This window comes from Psammomys obesus, unplaced genomic scaffold (genome assembly GCF_907164565.1).
Source record: "Psammomys obesus unplaced genomic scaffold, mPsaObe1.curated_primary_1811, whole genome shotgun sequence".
Taxonomy (NCBI): Eukaryota; Metazoa; Chordata; class Mammalia; order Rodentia; family Muridae; genus Psammomys; species Psammomys obesus.
In genome coordinates, this window is record NW_026590062.1 from 1,176,235 (window position 1) to 1,197,607 (window position 21,373).

A 21,373-nucleotide genomic window follows, 5' to 3' on the forward strand; every position below is an offset into this window, starting at 1 on the left:
TGCAGGGCAAAGAAAGGAATAGTTCTCAGATCTCCAGGGGTTTACTTCTGAGTTTTCATGGTATTCACAAGGTCCACTTCCCCTGGAGGGCCTCCTGATCCCAGCCCTGTTGTTCTCATTGCTGCCTGAAACTTCCCACATCCTTCTAACCTGGTTTCTGTACCTGGAAAGGTCCTTTGGCCTTATCTGGTTTTCATACTCATATTCTACCTTCAAAACCCACCTTTGGGAATCCTTTTTCTATTTCGTTACCCTCTCATTACAGCTATTTTAAGCCCTAATTAATGGAATTCTTCTCATGTTAAATAATGGGACTCCTTTGATCTGATTTAAAGGTTGAAATTGTTTTCAAACTGCTTCTGAGTTTCCAGATTAAACCTTGGCATCCAGTGGGCATCCAGTGGACAGCTAGAAGAGACACCCTCAAAAGATATCAGGTCTCATGTGTAGAGAGGTGGGAATCACTGTTGCTTAGCAACCAGCAGCCTGTGGCTACACAGGAAGGTCTTATACCTTCCACCTGCTAGTCGGCCCTTCTCTCTCCTCTCCTGCCCACTCTGGGGCTGGCTGGAGGTTTCTGTCCAGGGTGCCATCTAGACTGTTCCATGGGCACTAGGGTGGAGAAGGGATTAAGGCGCCTGTTGTGATGTCAACTTTGATAGCTGGGCTACTGAGCAAGGCTGATTTGGACTATCATTTTCCCTGCCTTCTTGCATTCAGATGCTGGAGACATACCAATGAGGCAACTGTAGTGACAGGGAGCGGAACTTAATCATGGGCTACAAGTGAGGTCTGTTGGCTTTGCAAACACCATCAATCACCCTTAGGCTTACACAAACTGGCTTCCACGCTCCTTTCCAATAAAGAAGGAAGCAGCTCAGAGTAGGTAACATTGTGCCCAAAGTAACACAGCTCATGAAGGTGAAAGTAAGATTTCAATCCATAGGTCCATGGACAACTTCATCTCAAAGCTACTCTGTGGCACTGCCAAGGACCCCGGCAAGTGTCCAGGCTCCAAAAATGCATGGGAGACCTGGGGAAGGGAAAGCATTTGCTGGGGAAGGGCTTGCTATTCTCCTGCCTCTCAGGACAGCCATGCACGGCTATGAGCATGGTAACATAGGCCCAGAAGTAGCCCCAGCTGCTGTCTCTGGACTGGAATTTGGGATCCGCTATTACATGGCTCTAGGCAAATCTTTGACCAAGAGAGGCGTCTGTCGAATGGGTCAGGCCTAGACCTTGAAGATGAACCATGGAGATGAAATAGAACCTTAGAGGGGATGGCCAGATGAGAGGCCGCCTCAGTCATCAGTGCTGACGCGTCTGTCCACTGTGGGTGCTGGTGGGTCCCCTTTGTGTTTGTGTGGGCCTGATGGGCAAACGTGAGCGCCGTGTCTCCTGCTCGTGGGGTCGAGGGCTTTGAGTGTGTGCTTTGTTGCATGTGGATTCAGAAGGCCTTCTTCAGCCCCACTCGAAGGCTGTCCTGAGCACCTAGGGGGCCACTCCAGGCAGCTCCTCACACATCACCCGCACAGAGCACCCTTGGCAGCCCCAGGGCCCCAGCCCATCTGTGTCCCTTCCTTCCTTTGCTGGTGCCAACATGCTCGGTAGTGGTGGTAGCGGTGGGGTACAGGAAGGGGGAGAGGAAGGAGAAGGCCCGGGTGGATGCCCCAGGCTCTGCAGCTCCTGGCTTGGTGCCGGCAGGGACTCTGAGTTTGTCTGAGCACTAGGGGGCAATGTGTCTGTTTGAAAGAAACTTAGAAGCCAGCTCCAGAGGTCTGTGCACACACAGACACGTACAGGGGTGCCCACACCACACCACACCACGGAGGTACACACAGGGCCCAGGCAGGACATGCCAGCAGGACGACAGACACACCAGACACACGAGGCAGAGGTGAGGGCACCCAAGAGGCAAAGGCAACTGCACAGAGATACATAGGTGCACACCCAGAGAGATGGGCGGCGGTGGCTAGCGCGCACACACACACACACACACACACACACACACACACGCACACACACACACACACCCACACACATACACGCACACACACATACACACACACACACACACCACAGCAGTCTCCAAAGATGCATGCACCTGCCATATATAGAAACATACAGATGCCAGCTAGCCTCCCGGGACAAAGACACAAATGTAAGCACAGTCCATTTATAGTGTTAAGGAAGGGAACCCCCCCTTGTTCTGCATGCTCTTTCAGACACTCACCCCAAAGTCCTGACTGTGGGAAAGACTCTGGGAAAAACATGCCTACCCCTCCTCCCTTCGGTGCAAGCAGAAAATCCAGTCAGATGTGGGGACCCCCAACCCAAGGAGCGTGAAGTGACACCCCAACGCCTCAGACCAATACTCCCCAGACAGCAAGCCTGTGAACCCTTCTTCCCAGCTCCTGACGTCCCCCCTAGTGCTGCAAACAGGGGTGCCCCGCCGTGTCCCCTCCAGACATGACACACAGGGCATTTCATCCCTGCTTCCTGAGAAGGTCCCTGTCCCCAACACAGTGGCACACGGCCAGGTGTCTCAGCTTTGCTACCTGGGGCCTCCTCCTGCCATCAATCCTGGAACTCTCTCCCTTGTTGTTGGGAGGTCCAAAGGTCCCTAGCTCTGGGCCTGGAGGGTCAGTGGGGTACCTAACTGGGTCCTCATTCCTTTGTGCCTACCAAGCCTCTGTCTTCTCTCTGGCTCTCCTTCCCTGTCACTTTGCTAAGTAATAATTTCCATGTCCAATTCCATTTCTTTTCTAGTTCTGAAACCTCTAAGCTATCAGCAAGAGGATAGTTCGCATGAAAACTAATTACACAAAATCAATATTTAATCACAGACCAACAACCTGATCCTGCAGAAAAATCCTTTTAAAACTCCACCACCCTGCACAAATACTTCTTCCCAATGCTTATTTATGGGCCCGGTTTTTTGGTGGGGGTAATTTTCATTTTTAATTTCAAAAGGAGAAAAAAAAAAGTCTGTAGACTGCAGGAAAGGCCTGAGCTTCTTGCAGCTTCCTGAGCTTTGAGTGTGTGTGAGGGTGGGGGTGGGGTGGGGGTGGAGGCTGTGGGTGAGTGGTGTGTGTGTGTGTGTGTGTGTGTTTGATTTCTTCAGAAGTCCCTTGGGGCTTACTGCCCCTCTTCCTAAATCGAGCCCATTTTCCAACGTTACTTTGCTCAGAAGCTCCAGGGAGCAATGAATCCGCCGCGAATGACACGGTAACTTTTAACTCATGCCCACGACAGTGGAGTGCTTAATCTGAGGTTTTTAAATAAAAAGGGCTCCGGGTTGGTTTTATTATAACGTTTATTTCATTTCAGATTTCATGCGTAATTTAGCAAACGCTAGACAGACTTGGGCGATAAACACTTTCTTTTGTGGGGGGAAAAGGCATTTTTATACACCATGCTTAATTTTATTTAGATTTAATAGCGATATCAGGGCACTTCAACGAAAGTTTTTTTTTTTTTTTCTTCCTTTCTTCTTTTCCCCCCTCCTCTTTTAAGAATGCTGGCCTGCCAGCAAAATTGCCTCGCTTTATTTCATGGCAAGGAAAATTAAAAGCCTTTCCGCCCCTCCTCCCCTACTTACACTTTGAGAGGAAAACACGCACTCGCATGCTGGCGCTTGGGTGCGCGCGCATCCACAGAATAAACACCTCCACCTCCCATCACCTCCAACTTCCAACTTTTAATTGCAAGATAGATTTCAGCCTCCGTGAGGAGCAGAAAGATCTAAACATTTTAAGTAAGATTACTGGGATAAATATTTCATATGAAACAGGGCAGATATTAAATTACTCCTATTGATTTTAGTATCACAATCCAATTCCGTTCATTGACCTCTTCAGTTTAATTGATCTCTTAAGGAGGCCAACTCTGCGCCCTCCGGGGCCTGGGCTGAGCGCCTGGGGCTACAGCAAGGTGTCGCCCCTCACCCCCCACCCCGTGCGCCCTTTGCGCGTCGCTCTTCTTGGGGTTCCGCATTGTCTCGCCTCGCTGCTCCTGCGCGGGGCTCACCCGAAGCGTTCCCATAAAGAGGCCAAGTGTGCGTGGCTTCTTCCCGGTGGAGCCAGCGGCAGAGAACCGGAAGCCGCGGACGGTGGGAGACTAGGGAAAGGAGCGAGCCAGTCCGGGGTCCCGGAGACAAGCTTACTTCGTGTTTCCCACCGGCGATCACCTCCTGAACTTCCCGGGGCCGACTCCCTGGGGCGCCGCCTCGGGCCGAAGCACCAGGCGACACTTAGCGACTTTCCCTGGCGAGTCCCGGGGCTCTGCCAGGCGACCCCATTGTCTGCGCGCCCCGCACAGCTCACCGCCCACCTCCCCGCCCCCTGCCCACCCCGGCAGGTCGCGCTGGGCTTCAGTTGGGGGTGGGGAGTTGGGAACAGCGTGAATGGGAAGAGGGCGGACAAAGCCTGGCTCCCGCCGTCGTCCTCGGCTCGCGCCCTCCCCAGCCGGGGGCACCCAGGGCGAACCCCCATCGCGGGAGCGCCGGACCCGGAGTGGCGCGGGTCGGTGGCCGGGCCTGCGCAGCCGGGACCCGGGACCACCTTAAGAGCGAGCCCCGCCCCCGAGGCCGCTCGGGCGGCGCTGATTGGTGCAGAGGTAATGGCTGGAATGGATTGCTGAAACGCAAAACTTGTTGCTGCTTCTCCCGGCGCCGGCGAGAGGCAGACGCGGAGCGGGATCCCGGACCTCGCAGCGCCCCGCCCGCTCCGCGCGCCCCGCTCTCCCCGGCGGCCCCTTCCTGGGTCCGAGAGGAGCCGCGGAGCGCGGAGGCGGGAACCGCAGCTTCGGAGCCGCCGGCCCCGCGCCTCTCCTCCCGCGCGCGGCCCGGCACGCCCGCGAACTCGCGCGGAGACCGGCGGACGAGCCCGAGCCGCGGAGCCGCGCCGTCTCCCGCAGCCTGCGCTCCCGCCCCGGCGCCCGCGTCTCCTGCTGCGGGGGCCGGCAACGGCGATGAGGAGCCGAGCAGCCCGTCTGCCGAGCCGCTGAAGCCTTCGCCGCCGATCGCGCGCCGCCGACCGACCGGAGGTGCGGGAGCCGGTGCGGCCCGGGCGCGGGGACTTTGGGCGAGGGAAGGACCAGAGGGGCTCCCCTCCGGCCCCAGCCGCCTCGCCGCGGACACTAGAAGGTGATCATTCCGCCCTCCCGCCCCTCTCCCTCCCCCCCTACCTAACTTTTTTGTCTCAGCTCGTCGTTGGCCGCCGGGTTTCCTCTCCGCGTGACCCACCCGCGGCCGTGCCATCCACCCGGGGCATGGGCCCCCCGACCAGGCTCCAGGAGGCGCCGCGGCCTCACAAGACGTGAGAGGCCGGCTTGGGTCGGTCCCGAGTTCCGGAGAGCTCCCAGCCAGCGCCCGCGCGCCCGGCCGGGTGGCGGTGAGCGCTGCGCCCTGCGCTGCAGAACGTCCCGGGGCGCCGGAGCCGCGGCTGAAGCGAGTGGCTGGCCCGGGGCGCGCGACGGGGCAGGCTGTCATGCCCTATTGATCCCCCCGGTCCCCCGCCAAGTATGTTTGGGCTGGACCAGTTCGAGCCCCAGATCAACAGCCGGCACGCTGCTCAGGGCGAGGGGAACTTTAACGAAGCCGGACTGAGCATGAACGCCCACTTCAAGGCTCCCGCTTTCCACGCCGGGCCCCCTCCTGGCCCCGTGGACCCCGCCATAAGCGCCCTGGGAGAACCCCCGATCTTGGGTTTGAACATGGAGCCCTACGGCTTCCACGCGCGCGGCCACTCGGAGCTGCACGCGGGGGGGCTGCAGGCGCAGCCCGTGCACGGCTTCTTCGGCGGTCAGCAGCCTCACCACGGCCACCCCGGAGGCCCCCACCCGCACCAGCAGCACCCCCACTTCGGGGGCAACTTCGGTGGCCCGGACCCGGGCGCCTCGTGTCTGCACGGGGGCCGGCTGCTGGGCTACGGGGGTGCGGCGGGCGGCCTGGGCAGCCAGCCGCCCTTCGCGGAGAGTTACGAGCACATGGCGGAGAGCCAGGGGCCGGAGGGCTTCGGCCCGCAGCGCCCGGGAAACCTCCCGGACTTCCATGGTTCGGGCACCTCGGGCCATGCCGTGCCTGCCCCGTGCCTGCCGCTGGACCAGAGCCCGAACCGGGCGGCCTCTTTCCACGGCCTGTCCGCCTCCAGCGGCCCGGATTCGCACAGCCTGGAACCCCGGAGGGTGACGAACCAAGGAGCCGTAGACTCGATGGAATACAATTACCCGGGCGAGCCGCCCTCGGGACATTTTGACATGTTTTCACCCTCTGACTCCGAGGGCCAGCTGCCCCATTATGCTGCGGGTCGCCAGGTGCCCGGGGGCGCTTTCCCCGGTGCCCCGGCCATGCCCAGAGCCGCGGGCATGGTGGGTCTGTCCAAAATGCATGGCCAGCCGCCGCCGCCGCAGCCGCAGCAGCAGCCGCAGCACGGGATGTTCTTCGAGAGGTTTGGCGGGGCCCGGAAGATGCCCGTGGGTCTGGAGCCCGCGGTGGGCTCCCGGCACCCGTTGATGCAGCCTCCCCAGCAGGCCCCACCGCCCCCGCAGCAGCAGCCCCCGCAGCAGCCGCCGCCGCCACCCGGGCTTCTGGTCCGACAGAATTCTTGTCCTCCCGCGCTCCCGCGGCCCCAGCAGGGAGAGGCTGGCACCCCCAGTAGCGGCCTGCAGGACGGGGGGCCCATGCTGCCCAGCCAGCACGCGCAGTTCGAGTACCCCATCCACCGGCTGGAGAACCGGAGCATGCACCCGTATTCGGAGCCCGTTTTCAGCATGCAGCACCCCCCTCCGCAGCAGGCGCCCAACCAGAGGCTGCAGCACTTCGATGCTCCCCCCTACATGAACGTGGCCAAGAGGCCGCGCTTTGACTTCCCGGGCGGCGGAGGCGTGGACCGCTGCGCCTCGTGGAATGGCAGCATGCATAACGGCGCCCTGGACAACCAGCTCTCTCCCTCTGCCTACCCAGGCCTCCCAGGCGAGTTCACACCGCCCGTGCCGGACAGCTTTCCCTCGGGACCGCCCTTGCAGCACCCGGGGCCAGACCACCAGTCCCTGCAGCAGCAGCAGCAGCAGCAGCAGCAACAGCAGCAGCAACAGCAGCAGCAGCAACAGCAGCAGCAGCAGCAGCGCCAGAATGCAGCCCTCATGATCAAACAGATGGCGTCCCGGAACCAGCAGCAGCGGCTGCGCCAGCCCAACCTGGCCCAGCTAGGCCATCCTGGGGACGTGGGCCAGGGCGGCCTGGTCCACGGAGGTTCGGTGAGCGGCCTGGCCCAGACGAACTTTGAGCGCGAAGGCGGCAGCGCGGGCGCGGGGCGCCTGGGTGGCTTCGAGCAGCAGCCCCACCTGGCGCAGGAGAGCGCGTGGTTCCCCGGCCCACACCCGCCCGGAGACCTGCTGCCCCGGAGGATGGGCGGCGCGGGGCTGCCGGCCGACTGCGGCCCGCACGACCCGGGCCTGGCGCCTCCCCCCGCCCCGGGGGGCTCGGGGGTGCTGTTCCGAGGCTCCCTGCAGGAGCCTCTGAGGATGCCGGGGGAAGGCCATGTGCCCGCGCTGGCCTCGCCCGGGCTGCAGTTTGGAAGCAGCCTGGCCGGTCTGGGCCAGTTGCAGTCGCCCGGGGCCGGCGTGGGACTGCCCAGCGCTTCCTCGGAGCGGCGGCCTCCGCCCCCGGACTTCCCCGCGCCGGCCCTCGGGGGCCAGTCGGGCTTTCCGTTCGGCTCGGGGAGCCGGCAGGCCACGCCGCACAGCGCTCCGGGCGTGAACTCGCCCCCGGGCGCGGGCGCGGCCAGCGGCGGCTCGGGGGCCGGCGGCGCCGCTTACCCGCCGCAGGCGGATTTCCAGCCCAGCCAGCGCAGCTCGGCCAGTAAGCTGGGCGCGCTGTCGCTGGGGTCCTTCAACAAGCCCAGCTCCAAGGACAACCTGTTCGGCCAGAGCTGCCTGGCTGCGCTCTCCACCGCTTGCCAGAACATGATCGCCAGCCTGGGCGCCCCCAACCTCAACGTGACTTTCAACAAGAAGAACCCACCCGAGGGGAAGAGGAAACTGAGCCAGAACGAGCCCGACAGCGCGGCCGCAGCCGGGAACCCGGGCTCGGATTATTTCCCCGGAGGGACTACTCCAGGGGCCCCTGGACCCGGAGGCCCTTCCGGGACCGGCGGCAGTGGCCCCAAAGCCTCGGGACCGCCCAACCCTCCCATCCAGGGGGACGGGACCAGTCTCTCCCCCAATTATACCCTGGAGTCAACCTCGGGGAACGACGGCAAGCCCGTCCCCGGGGGCGGTGGCCGGGGAAGGGGACGCAGAAAAAGGGACAGCGGTCACGTGAGCCCCGGGACCTTCTTTGACAAGTACTCCGCGGCTCCTGACAGCGGGGGAGCACCAGGGGTGAGCCCGGGACAGCAGCAGGCTCCCAGCTCAGCCGCTGGGGGAAGCTCCGTGAATGAGGCCCGCGGGCCCACGCCCCACGAGAAGGCCCTCACGTCACCGTCGTGGGGCAAGGGAGCCGAGCTGCTCCTCGGGGACCAGCCGGACCTCATGGCGTCCCTGGACAGCACAGCCAAATCGGGCGGCAGTTCCCCGCACGTGGGGGAGTTCGCCTCTGATGAGGTGAGCACGAGTTATGCGAATGAGGACGAAGTGTCCTCCAGTTCTGACAACACCACGGGCCTGGCCAAAGCCAGCCGAAGTCCCCTGGTGACCAGCTCACCCAAACTCCCTCCTCGAGGGGTGGGTGCTGGGGACCACGCACCGAAGGCTCCCACGCTCGGCCTGGGCATCCTGTCTACCTCTACCTCGACCCCTGACAGCTATGGTGGCGGCGGGGGCACTGGCCATCCCGGCACACCGGGTCTGGAGCAGGTCCGGACCCCAACGAGCAGCAGCGGTGCGCCGCCTCCCGAGGAGATTCATCCCCTGGAGATCCTCCAGGCCCAGATTCAGCTGCAGAGACAGCAGTTCAGCATCTCGGAGGACCAGCCCCTGGGGCTCAAAGGTGGCAAAAAAACCGAGTGTGCTGTAGGGGCCTCCGGAGCGCAGAACGGTGACAGCGAGCTGGGTAGCTGCTGCTCCGAGGCCGTCAAGAGCGCCATGAGCACCATCGACCTGGACTCATTGATGGCAGAGCACAGCACCACCTGGTACATGCCGCCTGACAAGGCCCTGGTGGATGGTGGAGATGACGACAAGACGCTGGCGCCCTGGGAGAAGGCCAAGTCCCAGAACCCCAACAACAAAGAAGGTATATGTACCCGCCTTCCTTGCTTTCTGGTGCCAGCCCTAGCCTAGGCTGGCCTTCATCTCCACTCAGACTCTGGCTGCACCCTGCTGGGCTGTCAGGTAGATTTTGGCTTTCCTGGTGGCAAGAACTTTGGAGAGTCGGCTGTAGTCTGTAGTCATGCCTTCTGCCTCCCCGGTGCTAGCTGAGTTTTTCAGGGTTCAGGCCTTGGGGAAGCTGGGCTCCTCCCGTCTCACACGGAGACCCTTGCTGCCCTCAGCATTCAGCCCCACTGCTTAGGTGTTCTGCCCCCCCCCCCCCCCCGCAGGACAACTGGAAGGCCGAAAAGCTCTCGGCCTCTCCTCCCAGGCCTTTAGCTGGAGTTGGCTTAGGTGGCAATACTTTTGGATCAAGGTCCCCTGGCCCTGGTGTGGGCAGTGTCCCTCAGAGGCTAGTCCTCGTTGGATGTTTGCTTTTAGAGAATAGCTCCTTGGGCGTTTAAGATGCAGAGTTTCACAGGAAAATCGAAACACCTGGGTACCTGCCCAGGGTCTAGGCACCCCCCCTTCCCCTGCAGTCTCAGGTGTATCTGCTTGACACTGGGCCGGGTTCTGCCTGGCAGGACCACACCACTCCTTCAGGACATCATTTGTGTTTGGGGATATGACTATGTATTCCTAAGGCACAAAGGCGCTTCGTTTGTCAATATCTCACTTGGTGTTGGTGACAGATGTCCAGTCCCAGGTCTCATTTGCATTCAGAACACCCCTTCCCTAGCAGGCCTGGAGGCCTTTAAGGTGGCAGGGACAGGGACAGGGACAGTCTAACAGCTTTTAAAGCCAAAGATGAATAGGCTGCAGTAAGTTTACGTTTCATTTTAACCGGGGCTTTTTATTTTAAAACAAAAGCATAGCTAGCAGCATTTTTTTTTTTTTTTTAATTGGTAACATTGTTTTGCCTCCTTTTCCCACTTTGCTTCTAAATCCTAGTTAGCTTCTCCAGATTTTGTTGGATGGAGTGGAGTATTAGCATGGTGCCCACGGCTGGCATTTAAAGCCTGTCTTTCAGAACTGCACCCGGGATCACTGCTCCCTCTTCAGTTTTCTGCTCTCTGTTGGACCCTCTTACAGTCTGCTGTGCCTTAAGGATGGCTTTGCGGAGGGTGGGTTTTAAGAGGATCCGATGGTCCCCTTTAGGGAAAAGGAAGGGGGATGGTTGTAGGATTCAGAACTCTGTCTGGGGAGCCTTCCTGGGGTTTCTGGTTCACGAGTGTGGCCTGGCTGCTCTTCTCTTTGTTCGTCCTTGCTGCCCAGCCTGGGATGCCCAGACGCGCGCGCTCTCATTTGAGGCCGGGTGTTTAGCATGCACGGCAGACAGCAGCCCCACATCAGCATTCTGAAGATCACTCCTGGGCAAGGCCAGGAACTGGTTAGTTTGGGGCCCTCAGCGCCCCCTCCCTGGCTCTTAAAATGGAGCCGGACACCGCATCCTGCCGCCCCCTTGTTTTCTTGTGTAAGACGTCTCGATCCAGCCCGATCGATAGTCAGTTAGCACAGAATTCAGCCTTGTCACTTCTCCTGGCCCAGCCTGCCCCCCTCCTCCAGTAATTAAGAACTTATTGGCCAAAATGGGATGAAAAAAGTTTTTTAAAAATTAGAGAATTAATTAAAAAAAATCTGGTTAGTATTTCCCCTTCCAGTCTTTGGAAAGACCTTATGGGTGGAGAAGTGTTGGGAGGTTTTCATGAGATTTAAAAAACGAAATGTATCTTCCCAGCTCATTCTCAATGTCTGCGAGTGCTGAAATGCCATGGTGGAAACGTTTTTCATGTTGTTTCCATGTCCCAGTAACACACACCTAGGGAAGCCTGTGCCAGTAGTTTTTGGGTTGGTTCCCCCCTATAAACTGGAGGAAAGCGCTCCTGTGTGAGAGGACAGAGACTTCCTTCCAGCCCAGAAGGCTGGCCGCCACCCAAGCCCATGGGGATACCCACTTGACCTCCTTTGTTCCTCACCCTGGTAGAGGGAGGCTAGCACCCTCGACAGCTCGAGGAATTGAGGTGTTGGAGTGCTGCCGCATGGGCTGCGAGTTGGGCCTGAATAAGGTCTCTCCGCCTCTGCCTCCCTTCCCGGTAGTAAATAAGGATGATTAAACTTTTCATTACGATAACACCCCACAGTTCCATCCGTCCAGGTTGGAAATAAATACACACGGCTTTCTGTCAGCCTCTGAGAGCCCTGGCTGAAAAACCAGCGAAGAGAGCCACTTTGAAATAAGTCAGAAAAAAAAAAAAATAACTAAATAAATAAATAAAAGCAAAGAAAAATGGTCCTTCTCTTAAAAGTCCCGAAGCACGGTTTGCTGGAGTAGGGGATACCCAATGGGCTATCGATGGGCCTTCACCTTCCTCCACCCTCCCAGGCAAAGGCTGTTTCTATGATGATTATTTTATTTTGTCTCTCTGTAAAACGTGTCGGTACTAATGTGATTAAATATTAACCCCGTTTCTGAAATTCTCTGCTCCTGTAAAACCCTAGACCAGTGTTTTACAAAGTAGCCCACGCTGGAGGGCAAGACCTTGGGACCTCACAAGTGTGGAGGCATGGGGATGCCCCCTGCTTGTTCTCGGGGCGTAGACCGCCCCTGGGAGAGGAGGAAAACTTCCTGTCAAGTCCAGACCAGAAGGTCTGGTGATGAGCAGAGTGAGCCTCTCTAGATGAGTCGGCCCTCACTCCTCAGCTAACCAGACAACTTTTGATGAGGAAACTGCGCTTCCATGTCCCAGGCTTTTTGCACAGAGTTAGAGTGGAGTAGAGGGTGGGGTGAGCCAACCTGAGTTTGAGGCGATGCAGGTATGTGTCATGTCAGCAAGGATAACACGGATTTACCATAGCCGGACTGACCTCCACCTAGGGCGTAGATTGTAGACTTGGGGAATTTCAACGCACAAAGGCAAGAAAGCTGATAGTCAGAAGACAGACAACGGGTGCTGACTTGGAAAAATCCGTTTTCCCTCTTCCTTTGCCCACATGCTTTTCAGAATGGGAATTAGCCACGTTCTGCGCTGAGTCTGTTCTTACCAAACTTCTTCCCGTTGGTGGCTCTGCGCGTTAAACCCAGCAGCCAGAGGGTCTTCCGCACACTGAGAAGCTGGGACTGCCTCTGTCTGCACTGTGCCCCCGAACTGTCCTGTCCCCTGCTTTTGGGAGTCGTGTGTTTTTACAGAGACTCCCGAAGAAATGTTTAGAATTTCATGCCTCTCCGTGTTCCTGTAGGAACACAGGCAGGGCTGAGAAATACTAGGCGGGCAGGAATGGAACCCTAGATTCTGTTGGATGGAGGGGGACTTGAGGACGAGAGGCTCACCCTGGCTGCATCCTGGCTGGTGGGGCCATCTGTCCATCCTTCCTGCACTAGAGAGAGAATTTTGAAGTCCTGCCGGGGCTTTTCCCAGAAAAGTAAGCTGCCATTGCTGTCACCTTTCCCTCAAAGCATCATCCAGCACGGTTTGTTTGCCTTCGTGTGACTTCTGTGCAGCAGGAAGATGTAACCCCGAGCTCCTCAGGTGCTAACCAAGGGTACCGTAAACTGATAGGGGCCCCTCTTTGTGCAGCCGGTACTCCGGCTGCCCACTCCCTGGCTACGGAGGGCGCATAACTACTGCTCTTCCACGCTTGTTTAATATTTCATGGCTGTAATAAACCTGTCTCCCTTGCCCGCCTCCCGACATAAAACCCCAAGTAGCACACATCTGCAATTATACATTTCTACTAAATATTAATAAAGGACAACGGTTTTTTTTTTTTTTAAGGGGCTGACGCTCAGTAGGGTTGAACTTGCTATAGGCTCTGCTCCTGTGTTTTTCTGTTATTTTAAAATTTATTTATTTATTTCAAGTACTGGTGCATTTCAATATGCACCATTTACTTATAGTTACACACAACTTGGGCTGACGGAAAGGCATTCCTCATGATAGCCTTCTCGCATATAAACTCATTTAGATTTCTTGCAAGGCCCCTTTAGGCCGGAAGTGAGAGGCTGTCGAAATGCACTCCTGTTTTATTGAGGGCTCTAGGAAAAGAGCGTGGGTGGCTTAATCTCATTTCTCTTTCTAGCAATGAAATTCTATGATTCCTGATATGATTTTGTTTGCCTGACAGAGGTATTTAAATTTCTACAAAGAATCTTAATAGGTCCTGAGACTACAGCTGCCTTCACCAACAAGCTACCCGATCCGCTCTCCTGATATAAAATATGCATCTTTAATACACAGTGCTAGAGGACCGGGCGGAACGAGAGGAGCGGAATTCTCCTCTGGGTGGGAGGGCTGGCTGGAGGGGATCAGGGGCTCCTCCGCACTTTGGAATCCAGCAAATCACTAGTGGCCCGTTTCTCTCCACTCGAGTGACAATAACATTGGATTGTGTTCCTTGCCCAGGGAGCAATCTGCTTTGCCAAAACCATTTAGGAGATAAATACTGTCAGTTAGGAATACTGTATTTACCTCTGTTTGGCTAATTTTAGAGATGAAAAGCCTGCAGCTTTGTATAATGGGATCAAATGTCTGGGGACACACAGGCAACAGGAGGGACCGCCAGCTCCTCCCTTGCCCGGGGGTCCTCAGCTAGCGTGTTTTCCTGTAACCAGCATGCCTGCCTTCTAGCCTATTTGGCTAATTCTGTTTGTTCTTTGCCCAGGAGGAGCTGGAGTAGCCCAGCCTTCCCACCTTCACTGAAGTCAGGGTCTGTCTAGTGAGGGTAGGTTTGTTAGGATGCATCTATTTTTAGATGTGTCTTGGGGAGATAGATTTGAGTGTGGGATTTGATTGCTCACGGCAGACACATTGATAGATTCCCTTGGCGTGTGATGGCCAGGACCGGCATTTGGAGTTTCCCGGCCTCCCCATATACACTGAGGCCAGAGTAAGTAGTCTGGGGCCTCGAGTGGATTCAAGTCTTATGCCAGGTCTTGGGGTGACAAGAAAGGGCGGACACACGCCTTTGTGTGGCTCTTCCCCATACTTTGACACACACACACACACACACACACACACACACACACACACACACGTCAAGGTGTACACGGCCAAGCCTGCATCCCTCACTCAGATCTGTACCTTCTTGTCTGCTGTCCTCAGTCTGCCTTCCCGAAAGTAAGCTACTCCTCACCCCAGTGGCCACAGACAGGCTCCGGTTCTGTAAAGGGATGGGACAGGCACAAGTCCCAAAACTGGTGGTTTTGAAGATCCTGACGACAAAATCCAGGCCTCGCACGAAGGCCGCCGGTCTGAGGGTGGCTTCGGATTGGAGCCTCAGCTGTAGACACGGGCATTCTGTGCTGGGCTGCATGTATGGGCACGTGGTGTGGAAGGGTTTTCCCGGCTAAGTTCAGCCATGTCTGGTTTCCTGTGAGGAGAGAAACCCATGAATGAGTGATATCCCCTCCAGTTGTGGGCATCGGGCACTGCTGGTTGTTTATGGAAATTCCACTCCTTTATTGTAATTTTTTTTTTTTTTTTTTTTTTTGGTACCAATGATGTGTCAGAGCTTTGAAATTAGTCATGGCTCAGCCCGCAGGGACCCTCTGTGTCCAAAGGCACAGCACTCCCTTTACATCTCAACACTGAGCTGCTTGGGGGGGACTGTGAAGCCCAGCACGAGGTTCCAAGCTCAAGCAACTGCTGGGATCCTGGCACATCTACCTAGACGGGTTGCCAGCCCAAGGTGGCTGGCATTTCCTGCCATCTTCCGAGGGACAACTGCATGCCAGTCCCATTTGGGGACAACCGGTTGTTCTGTTGGGTGTAGTGTAAAGACACCTCGTAGGTGTGCCCTTCCTAGGGGCTAGACAGCACAGGGCTGCGCCCACATGTGGACAGTAGAGTTGAGTTCAGTTTTCTCGGGTGGGGAACCGGTTCGAAAGCTGTCCTTTTCTTGGGGTGACCAGAGGGGGCTGAGGCCTGCTGTGTTCTCTCCCCTGCATTTTAATCGGCAGGCTTGAGGTGTGGAAGGCCGGCTAAGTACTGAGGACAGTAGTGTTGACCGACAGGGGCACCAGGTCCGGGAGGCAACTGCCTGAGTTTCAAGTCTCCAGTCATTTCAGCTTGGGCCTTGCAACCTCACTGTAGACAGCCCCGAGCCTCCGGAGTGAGGCTCCCCCTAGCCACAGCATTCAAGGCTGAGGAAGCCGGGTTGTCGGCATGAGTGCTGTTCCCTTGTGAAGCCAGATCAGAGAGAACTTTATAGTGACGTCTGCGAATCCTTCCACGATTTATACATCGTCGGAGGGACCCAAATGCCCTTTAAACAGAAGGCAATTGAGGTCCTAGCACATTCCTGCTCACTTGCTGGCTCTTTCCGAATGTCCCACAAGAGACATCTTCCATGAAATGAACTGCTCTGAAAAAGGAGGGTAAAAACACACCCGGCTGGTTTAGTCCAGTGCAGCCCACATCCTTAGCGGCAGAAGCTGACACTCGACAGTCTTGCCCTCAAAGCACTGAGGTTCAAGATGCCTGCCCTGCCTCGTTCCCCCTAACTTGTGGATCATCCGTGGGACTGGAATTCTCCATCTTTCTTTTTATTTTTTTGACCTCTCTGTGGAGAGTTCAGGGTCTTCACAAAACACCCATCCCCAGGATTCAGATGGCTGTCAGCCTCTGGTTTAGGGTCTGTAGTCTGGTCTACCAGGGCTGGTGCTTTCTCTGGGTAAGCTGACGTGGATTGGAAAAGCATGCTGGGGACACATTGCCTTAGAGGGTCTTTGGAGAGCTCGCTGCTTCAGTGCCTCTCCCAAGCTCCTTCCACCCCCACCCCAAGGTAGCAAATGCTTTGAAGGGACTGACTCCTAGGCACTCTGGAGCCTCTTGCCCTGGCCCCCTTTGCTGCATCCAGCCTGTGGCAAGCAAGTGGCCCATCCCTGTGTTTGAGCTCCAAGATTTAAAATGACTTTTTCCTCTGGAGCGTTGATACGTACTTAAAGAGTCTTTGGGCAGGAAGGTTTCCTTTGACCCTAAGGCTCGGGAAAGACACTTTCCTGGGGCTGATGGACTCTGACTTTTCTTATGCCTTGGGCTTTGCACGGAGTGACTGGGGCTATGAGTCTGTTGTGAAGCTGGGGAACCTCAGCATGCTTTGTCTAGCTTTCTTGGTTGTGTTTGGGAGCTCCTAGAACGTGAGGTGATGGTTAATGAATTCCTCCATGCATGTGTTCATGTGACCCCCTCCCCTCCAAATACACGCACTGCGCGTGCGCGCGCGCGCACACACACACACACACACACACACACACACACACACTTCTCTAGTCATTCAGGACACGGGGCATAGGACCCTTCCTCGTTACCATGACGTCCTCAGATCTGGGAACACAGCATTGTTAAATGATTGACAATGACCACCAGGAATACGATACTTCTGAAGATGGCTGGGTGAGGCAACAGAGACCCCCAGTCAGCCTTGGGAGGAAGCTAGGCTAGGCTGAGAATTTATTGAGAAGTTGGTGGGTCCTCTCCTGTTTGAAAACTCCTAACTCTTTTATGGGCTCTGTGTGCTCTGCCCTTCTTTCTCGGGAGCCAGAAGGCAGAGAGAGAGAGAGAGAGAGAGAGAGAGAGAGAGAGAGAGAGAGAGGCAGCTTTCCCCAGTTTGGAAGCCTGGGGTACATCTTATCTTCTTACAGTGGGAGGAGTGGCTGTCACAGAGATGATGGACAGGCCGAAGTGCACCCTGAATCCAATGTCATTTACTGCATCTCAAGATTTAGGTGTGGAAAATAATTTCTAACAGTGGGAGCTATTTCCACCTCCCAGACAAGGCAAGGGTGTGGAAATTGCTTGGAGTCTGACATACCCATCACAGATGACAATCCACAGGGCCGTAGGTGTAGGGGACGTAGATATGGAAGCCTTTGCTTGGAAGGTCTGTTACCAGTCAGGAATCATTTTCGTGTGGTTAGCAGCCGAACCAATACAGGCGGTGGCAACCTCAGACAGGCCTAAGGTGGGTCGAGGTGCAGAAATACCCATCCAGACAAGTCCTGCAGATGCAGGGAGATTACAGGACGTGCTGGAGTTCGTCCCTAACCCAGGGACAATGGGGTGGGGAGTGTCTTTCCCCTGGGGAGCTGTGGGCTGGTCTAACCTTCCCCACTCCACGTGGCAGGTCCATTACAGTTGAAGGAACCAGCACACCCTCATTGTCCTCCCACTCGGTAGATATTTTTATCCTTTTTCTGAATGGTGAGGCAAAAGGGAACTCAAGTTAGTGACAGATTTAGCAGAAGGGAGATTTCCTGACTTGGGGTAAGCCAGATATAGGAAGGAGCCACGGCAAAGGGACTGAAGCCCATCCTTTAAGGGACCAGAAACCCTCATGCCCTGGTGAAAGGCCTGGCTGGCTGAAACAAGTGGCCTTTTCATCTCTGCAGCCAACTGTTGCGTAGCTTGCTAGTGGCTGAGGAGAGAAAGGTCGGGATTTGGGAGTGATTGCAGGATTCATATGCTCAGACTATTTCTAAATGATCCAGGCTGGACATTTTGTGTGTGTGTGTGTGTGTGTGTGTGTGTGTGTGTGTGTGTGTGTGTCCCTGTCCATCTGAGCTAAGGCCTGGCCTGGGAACTCTTACTAGGAAATGAAAAGATAATGTTCACCTCTTGAAGCTCAGACAAAGTTTTGGCCCCATTTGGAGTGAGGTATAAGGTTTTGCTGAATTGGCTATTCTTCTGGGCCTCTGGGACAGGGCTGTTGAATTTCCTTGTGTATTTCATTGTTTTGGCTCAGTTTAGTTAATAAGCATTTCTTGTACTAATGTAGGCACCCAATCACTGGTCACAGAAGAAATGCCCCCACACCCCATCCCTACACAGGCCGGGAAGAGAGGACAAGGGGCCTCAGAGATAACCTAGTTAGTTGCTCAGCTGTTCCCACCACCCAGGGCCTTGGAGGCTGCCGTAAGGCAGGGTGTCTCCTGATGCCCCCATCCTGGGACCGTGGGCAGTTTCTGAGCATCAATTCCTAAAAGACTGGGAGGCAGATGGCATGACCCCAAGCCTGAGGCACCTCAAAGTGCTTCGGGGCTCCCTGCATCGTCTCGCAGAGACGTGGGGGCTGGTTTTCCTTCTTTGGAAGGAAGGGAAACGATGCTGAGGCCTCACAAGCCGGAAAAAGGAAGGAGATGGCAGGCTGGCCCAGAACCTTTTTGAACATCGAGTCTCCACAGGACACACATGTCATGTTGACGGTGTGTCCACCGCCCCTCTCTTTGTCCGTGGGCTCCTCACACCTGCCTGTCTCTTGAGATGGTGTTTGAAAGACTCCACATCCTAAAGCTGCTACCACCATAAAGCCAGGTTAGGCGATGACAATTTTTGAGCAGCCATCTTCCTGAGAGCCCCCGGGTCCCCGACTGCTTTGACTCTCACGTGTTGTTTTCTTCCAAGGCCCCATCTTTGCACAGCCAGGCCCAGCCTGGGTGTTTTGGCGCCGTGCCAACCTTCGGTGAACTTGAGGCTCGGAGGAAACGGGCGTTTGGAATGATGAGAACACGATTTCTTTTTTTATGTGGGTCTGTTAAAGTCTAATGGACATTGGTGTCTGGCTTTAAATTTGGAGAGGGTCTTTATCTAACCCTTAAAACCAGAGTCATTTCCTGTAATTACGACCCCCAGCTTCCTTGTGCGGGGTGCTCCGGCAGGGTGGGGGCACACCTGTTACCTTTCCTAACTGTGATTATGACATTTCGAGCTCCTGGTTGGTAGTAAGAATTTATGGGCTGGGTCGTGCCAGAAGACAGCAGCCAGAGGCGCGGTGGCGAGGGAGCCCCACGCCCAGCTCCTGCCACAGCCTCACTCTTCTTTAATGAATTAATTTAGCTTCCCATACTTGGTATTCAGTAGTTATTTTGGGAATCCAAGGGAGAAAGCTGGAAGATTTGAAAAAAAAAAAAAAAAAAAAAAAAGAGACACTTAAAGAAAGAAAGAAAAAGTGCTGCTTTTGAAGTGTGAGCTGACTTGACATGAAATGCTGGGGGGACTTGTGAGGACTGTGGGGACAGACCCATGCCATGAGGCCAGAGGCGACCCCACTTCTCCCAGTGGAGAGCTTCCCCTTATTCTGGGCAGCAGAGTTCAGAGCAGCCGGGAACCTCTGTGCAGCATCAGTAGTGGCTGTCTATACGGCCTTGCCTTCCAAATCTAGAGAAATGTGGTTTAGTGGGAAATAGCAGTCCTACCATCTTGCTGTTTGCTCAGTGTTTAAAAATAGTTTGTTTTGATGTTCTAAATTTCATCTTATCCTTATTTGCTTGTTTGATGGAGACATGTTTGCCGTAGTGTGTTGGGCTTGGTGTGTGTGTTGGTGGTTGGATGGTTAGAACCATACAGCCAAAAAGCATTGGTGATTTGGCATGGCAGCTGGTAAGAGGGACATTGCTTTTGGCTTAAACTGTCTCTTCTCTTCCTCAGCCCTCACTCCCCTGCTCAGTAATGTTTCGTTTCTTCCTTTAAAAAAAAGGATGGGGCCCCGTTTTCTGAGTCTCCCTCTGAGTAGCATTTCAGGGGTTACAGAAAATGTGTTTGAGGGCGATCTCGGCTCTCAGCCTGGGTGTCCCAGCACTAATGGTTAGCAAGGCCTATTACAGAGAAGCGGAGTACATTGTAAATGGCTTATGCAGAAAAACCATTTAGATAAAAATGCAATTTTCCCTTCTGCATGGAGTACTAAGAATTAATAGCACATTCCTTCTAAATGGGTATTTTCATATTATATTTTCCCCCTAATGAAATTCTTTTCCCAAACAGGAGCAACTTTCATTTTGAACTTGGGGGTAGAGCGGACGTGTTCAGTAGCAGGCAGATAGAGTGCCCCAGCCCTCCTTGTCAGCCCTGCCCTTTGGGGGAGCCCGGGAGCTGGCCATGCATGTGTAGGCTGAGACGGGCAGAAGGCTTCGGCAGCCCTGTGTGGGTGTCCTTCCTTTTTCCTGTTGTAGGCTTGGGGTGTTTTTGACGCATAGAGAAATTAGCGCCTGGGCCATGGCCTGGCCCTTGAAAGTGACCTCACCTTCCCAGCCTGGGGAGTTCCCATGATTCTCTTTGATTGTGTCTGCCTGCCTGCAGGCCAACTCCTTCATAGGTGACAGCTGGGGACTGCTTTGTCCTGGGTACCCAGCGAGGGGCTGCTCCGGGGGCCATATCCAGCAGTGTCTGCCTGAATGGCTGATCCAGGCAGCAGATCAGGTCCAGGCTAGACAACTCACAGCAGAGTGTTGCAAGCTTGTCACCGGCTTCCCTGGGATTGGTTGGGTGCCTTGCCTTGCTCAGGCAATTTGGTAGGGAAGCACTGCTTACTGCAGAACATCCCAGAACACACGTCCATGCTGCTTTCCCAAGTGAAAGCAGTTAAAGCAGAAGTCCTAAGGCGGGAGACACTTAACGCTCGTCTTTAATGTTCCTGTCCTAAAACATTTCCCAGCTGAGAGAACTGCCCAGAGAGGTCAGGCAACTCAGAGAAGATCACACAGCGTAGCTTCCAGTGAGGGATGCACTTCAACTGAGCCTGGCCTGTGACCTTTTTCTTTCTCACTGGGGAGCTAGGCTCTCGTTCAGCTAAGTTTTCTGCAGACCGGGACCGAAGTCAGATGACAAACCAGAAATTCTCAAAGCTTTCTAGACTGTCCCAGGACACACATCCCCCAGGAGCATTCAGCATTCGCTGCCCTCAGCCTTGCAGATAACGGTCCTCCGGAGGCTGTGTGGAACTCATCCCTCCAGGTGAGGGACTGTGCCTCAGGCTTGTCTCTGGCTTTTCCGAGCTGATGTGGTCTCAGATACCCACTTGCTCTTTTGCTTTCTGGCATCTTTGACATGGATAAGAAAGGGAATGTCCTCTCCCTCCCTCCCCGTAGAAGTTCTGTGAAGACGCATAGTGTGAAGATGCGGGGCCGATGATGGAATGATGCTATAGAGAAGCCAGGCCTCCTGGGTTCAGACCCCAGCCGCTCTGGAGCAGGTTACTCAGTCTCTCTGTGCTTCTGTTTTCTTATTGGTGAGGAGGCTAATAACAGTTCTACCTCAGTGAGCCGGCACTCTGGAGCCCTCTGCACAACACCAGCCTTTACTGGCCGGCCGGCTCTGCCGTGTGGAGATGGAAGACGTACACATAGCATTGC

General features: G+C 55.6%; 1 protein-coding gene across 1 annotated transcript in view; it reads left to right on the plus strand.

Annotated features, from left to right (window-relative positions):
- The first annotated feature begins 5,521 nt into the window (after positions 1-5,521).
- Positions 5,522-21,373, plus strand: part of Mn1 (MN1 proto-oncogene, transcriptional regulator) — a 39,322-nt gene continuing 23,470 nt past the window's right edge. The window contains exon 1 of the mRNA XM_055605771.1: positions 5,522-9,235. Coding sequence (XP_055461746.1) covers positions 5,524-9,235 — 3,712 coding nt within the window. The 5' untranslated portion in view covers positions 5,522-5,523. The remainder of the gene's footprint in view (positions 9,236-21,373) is intronic.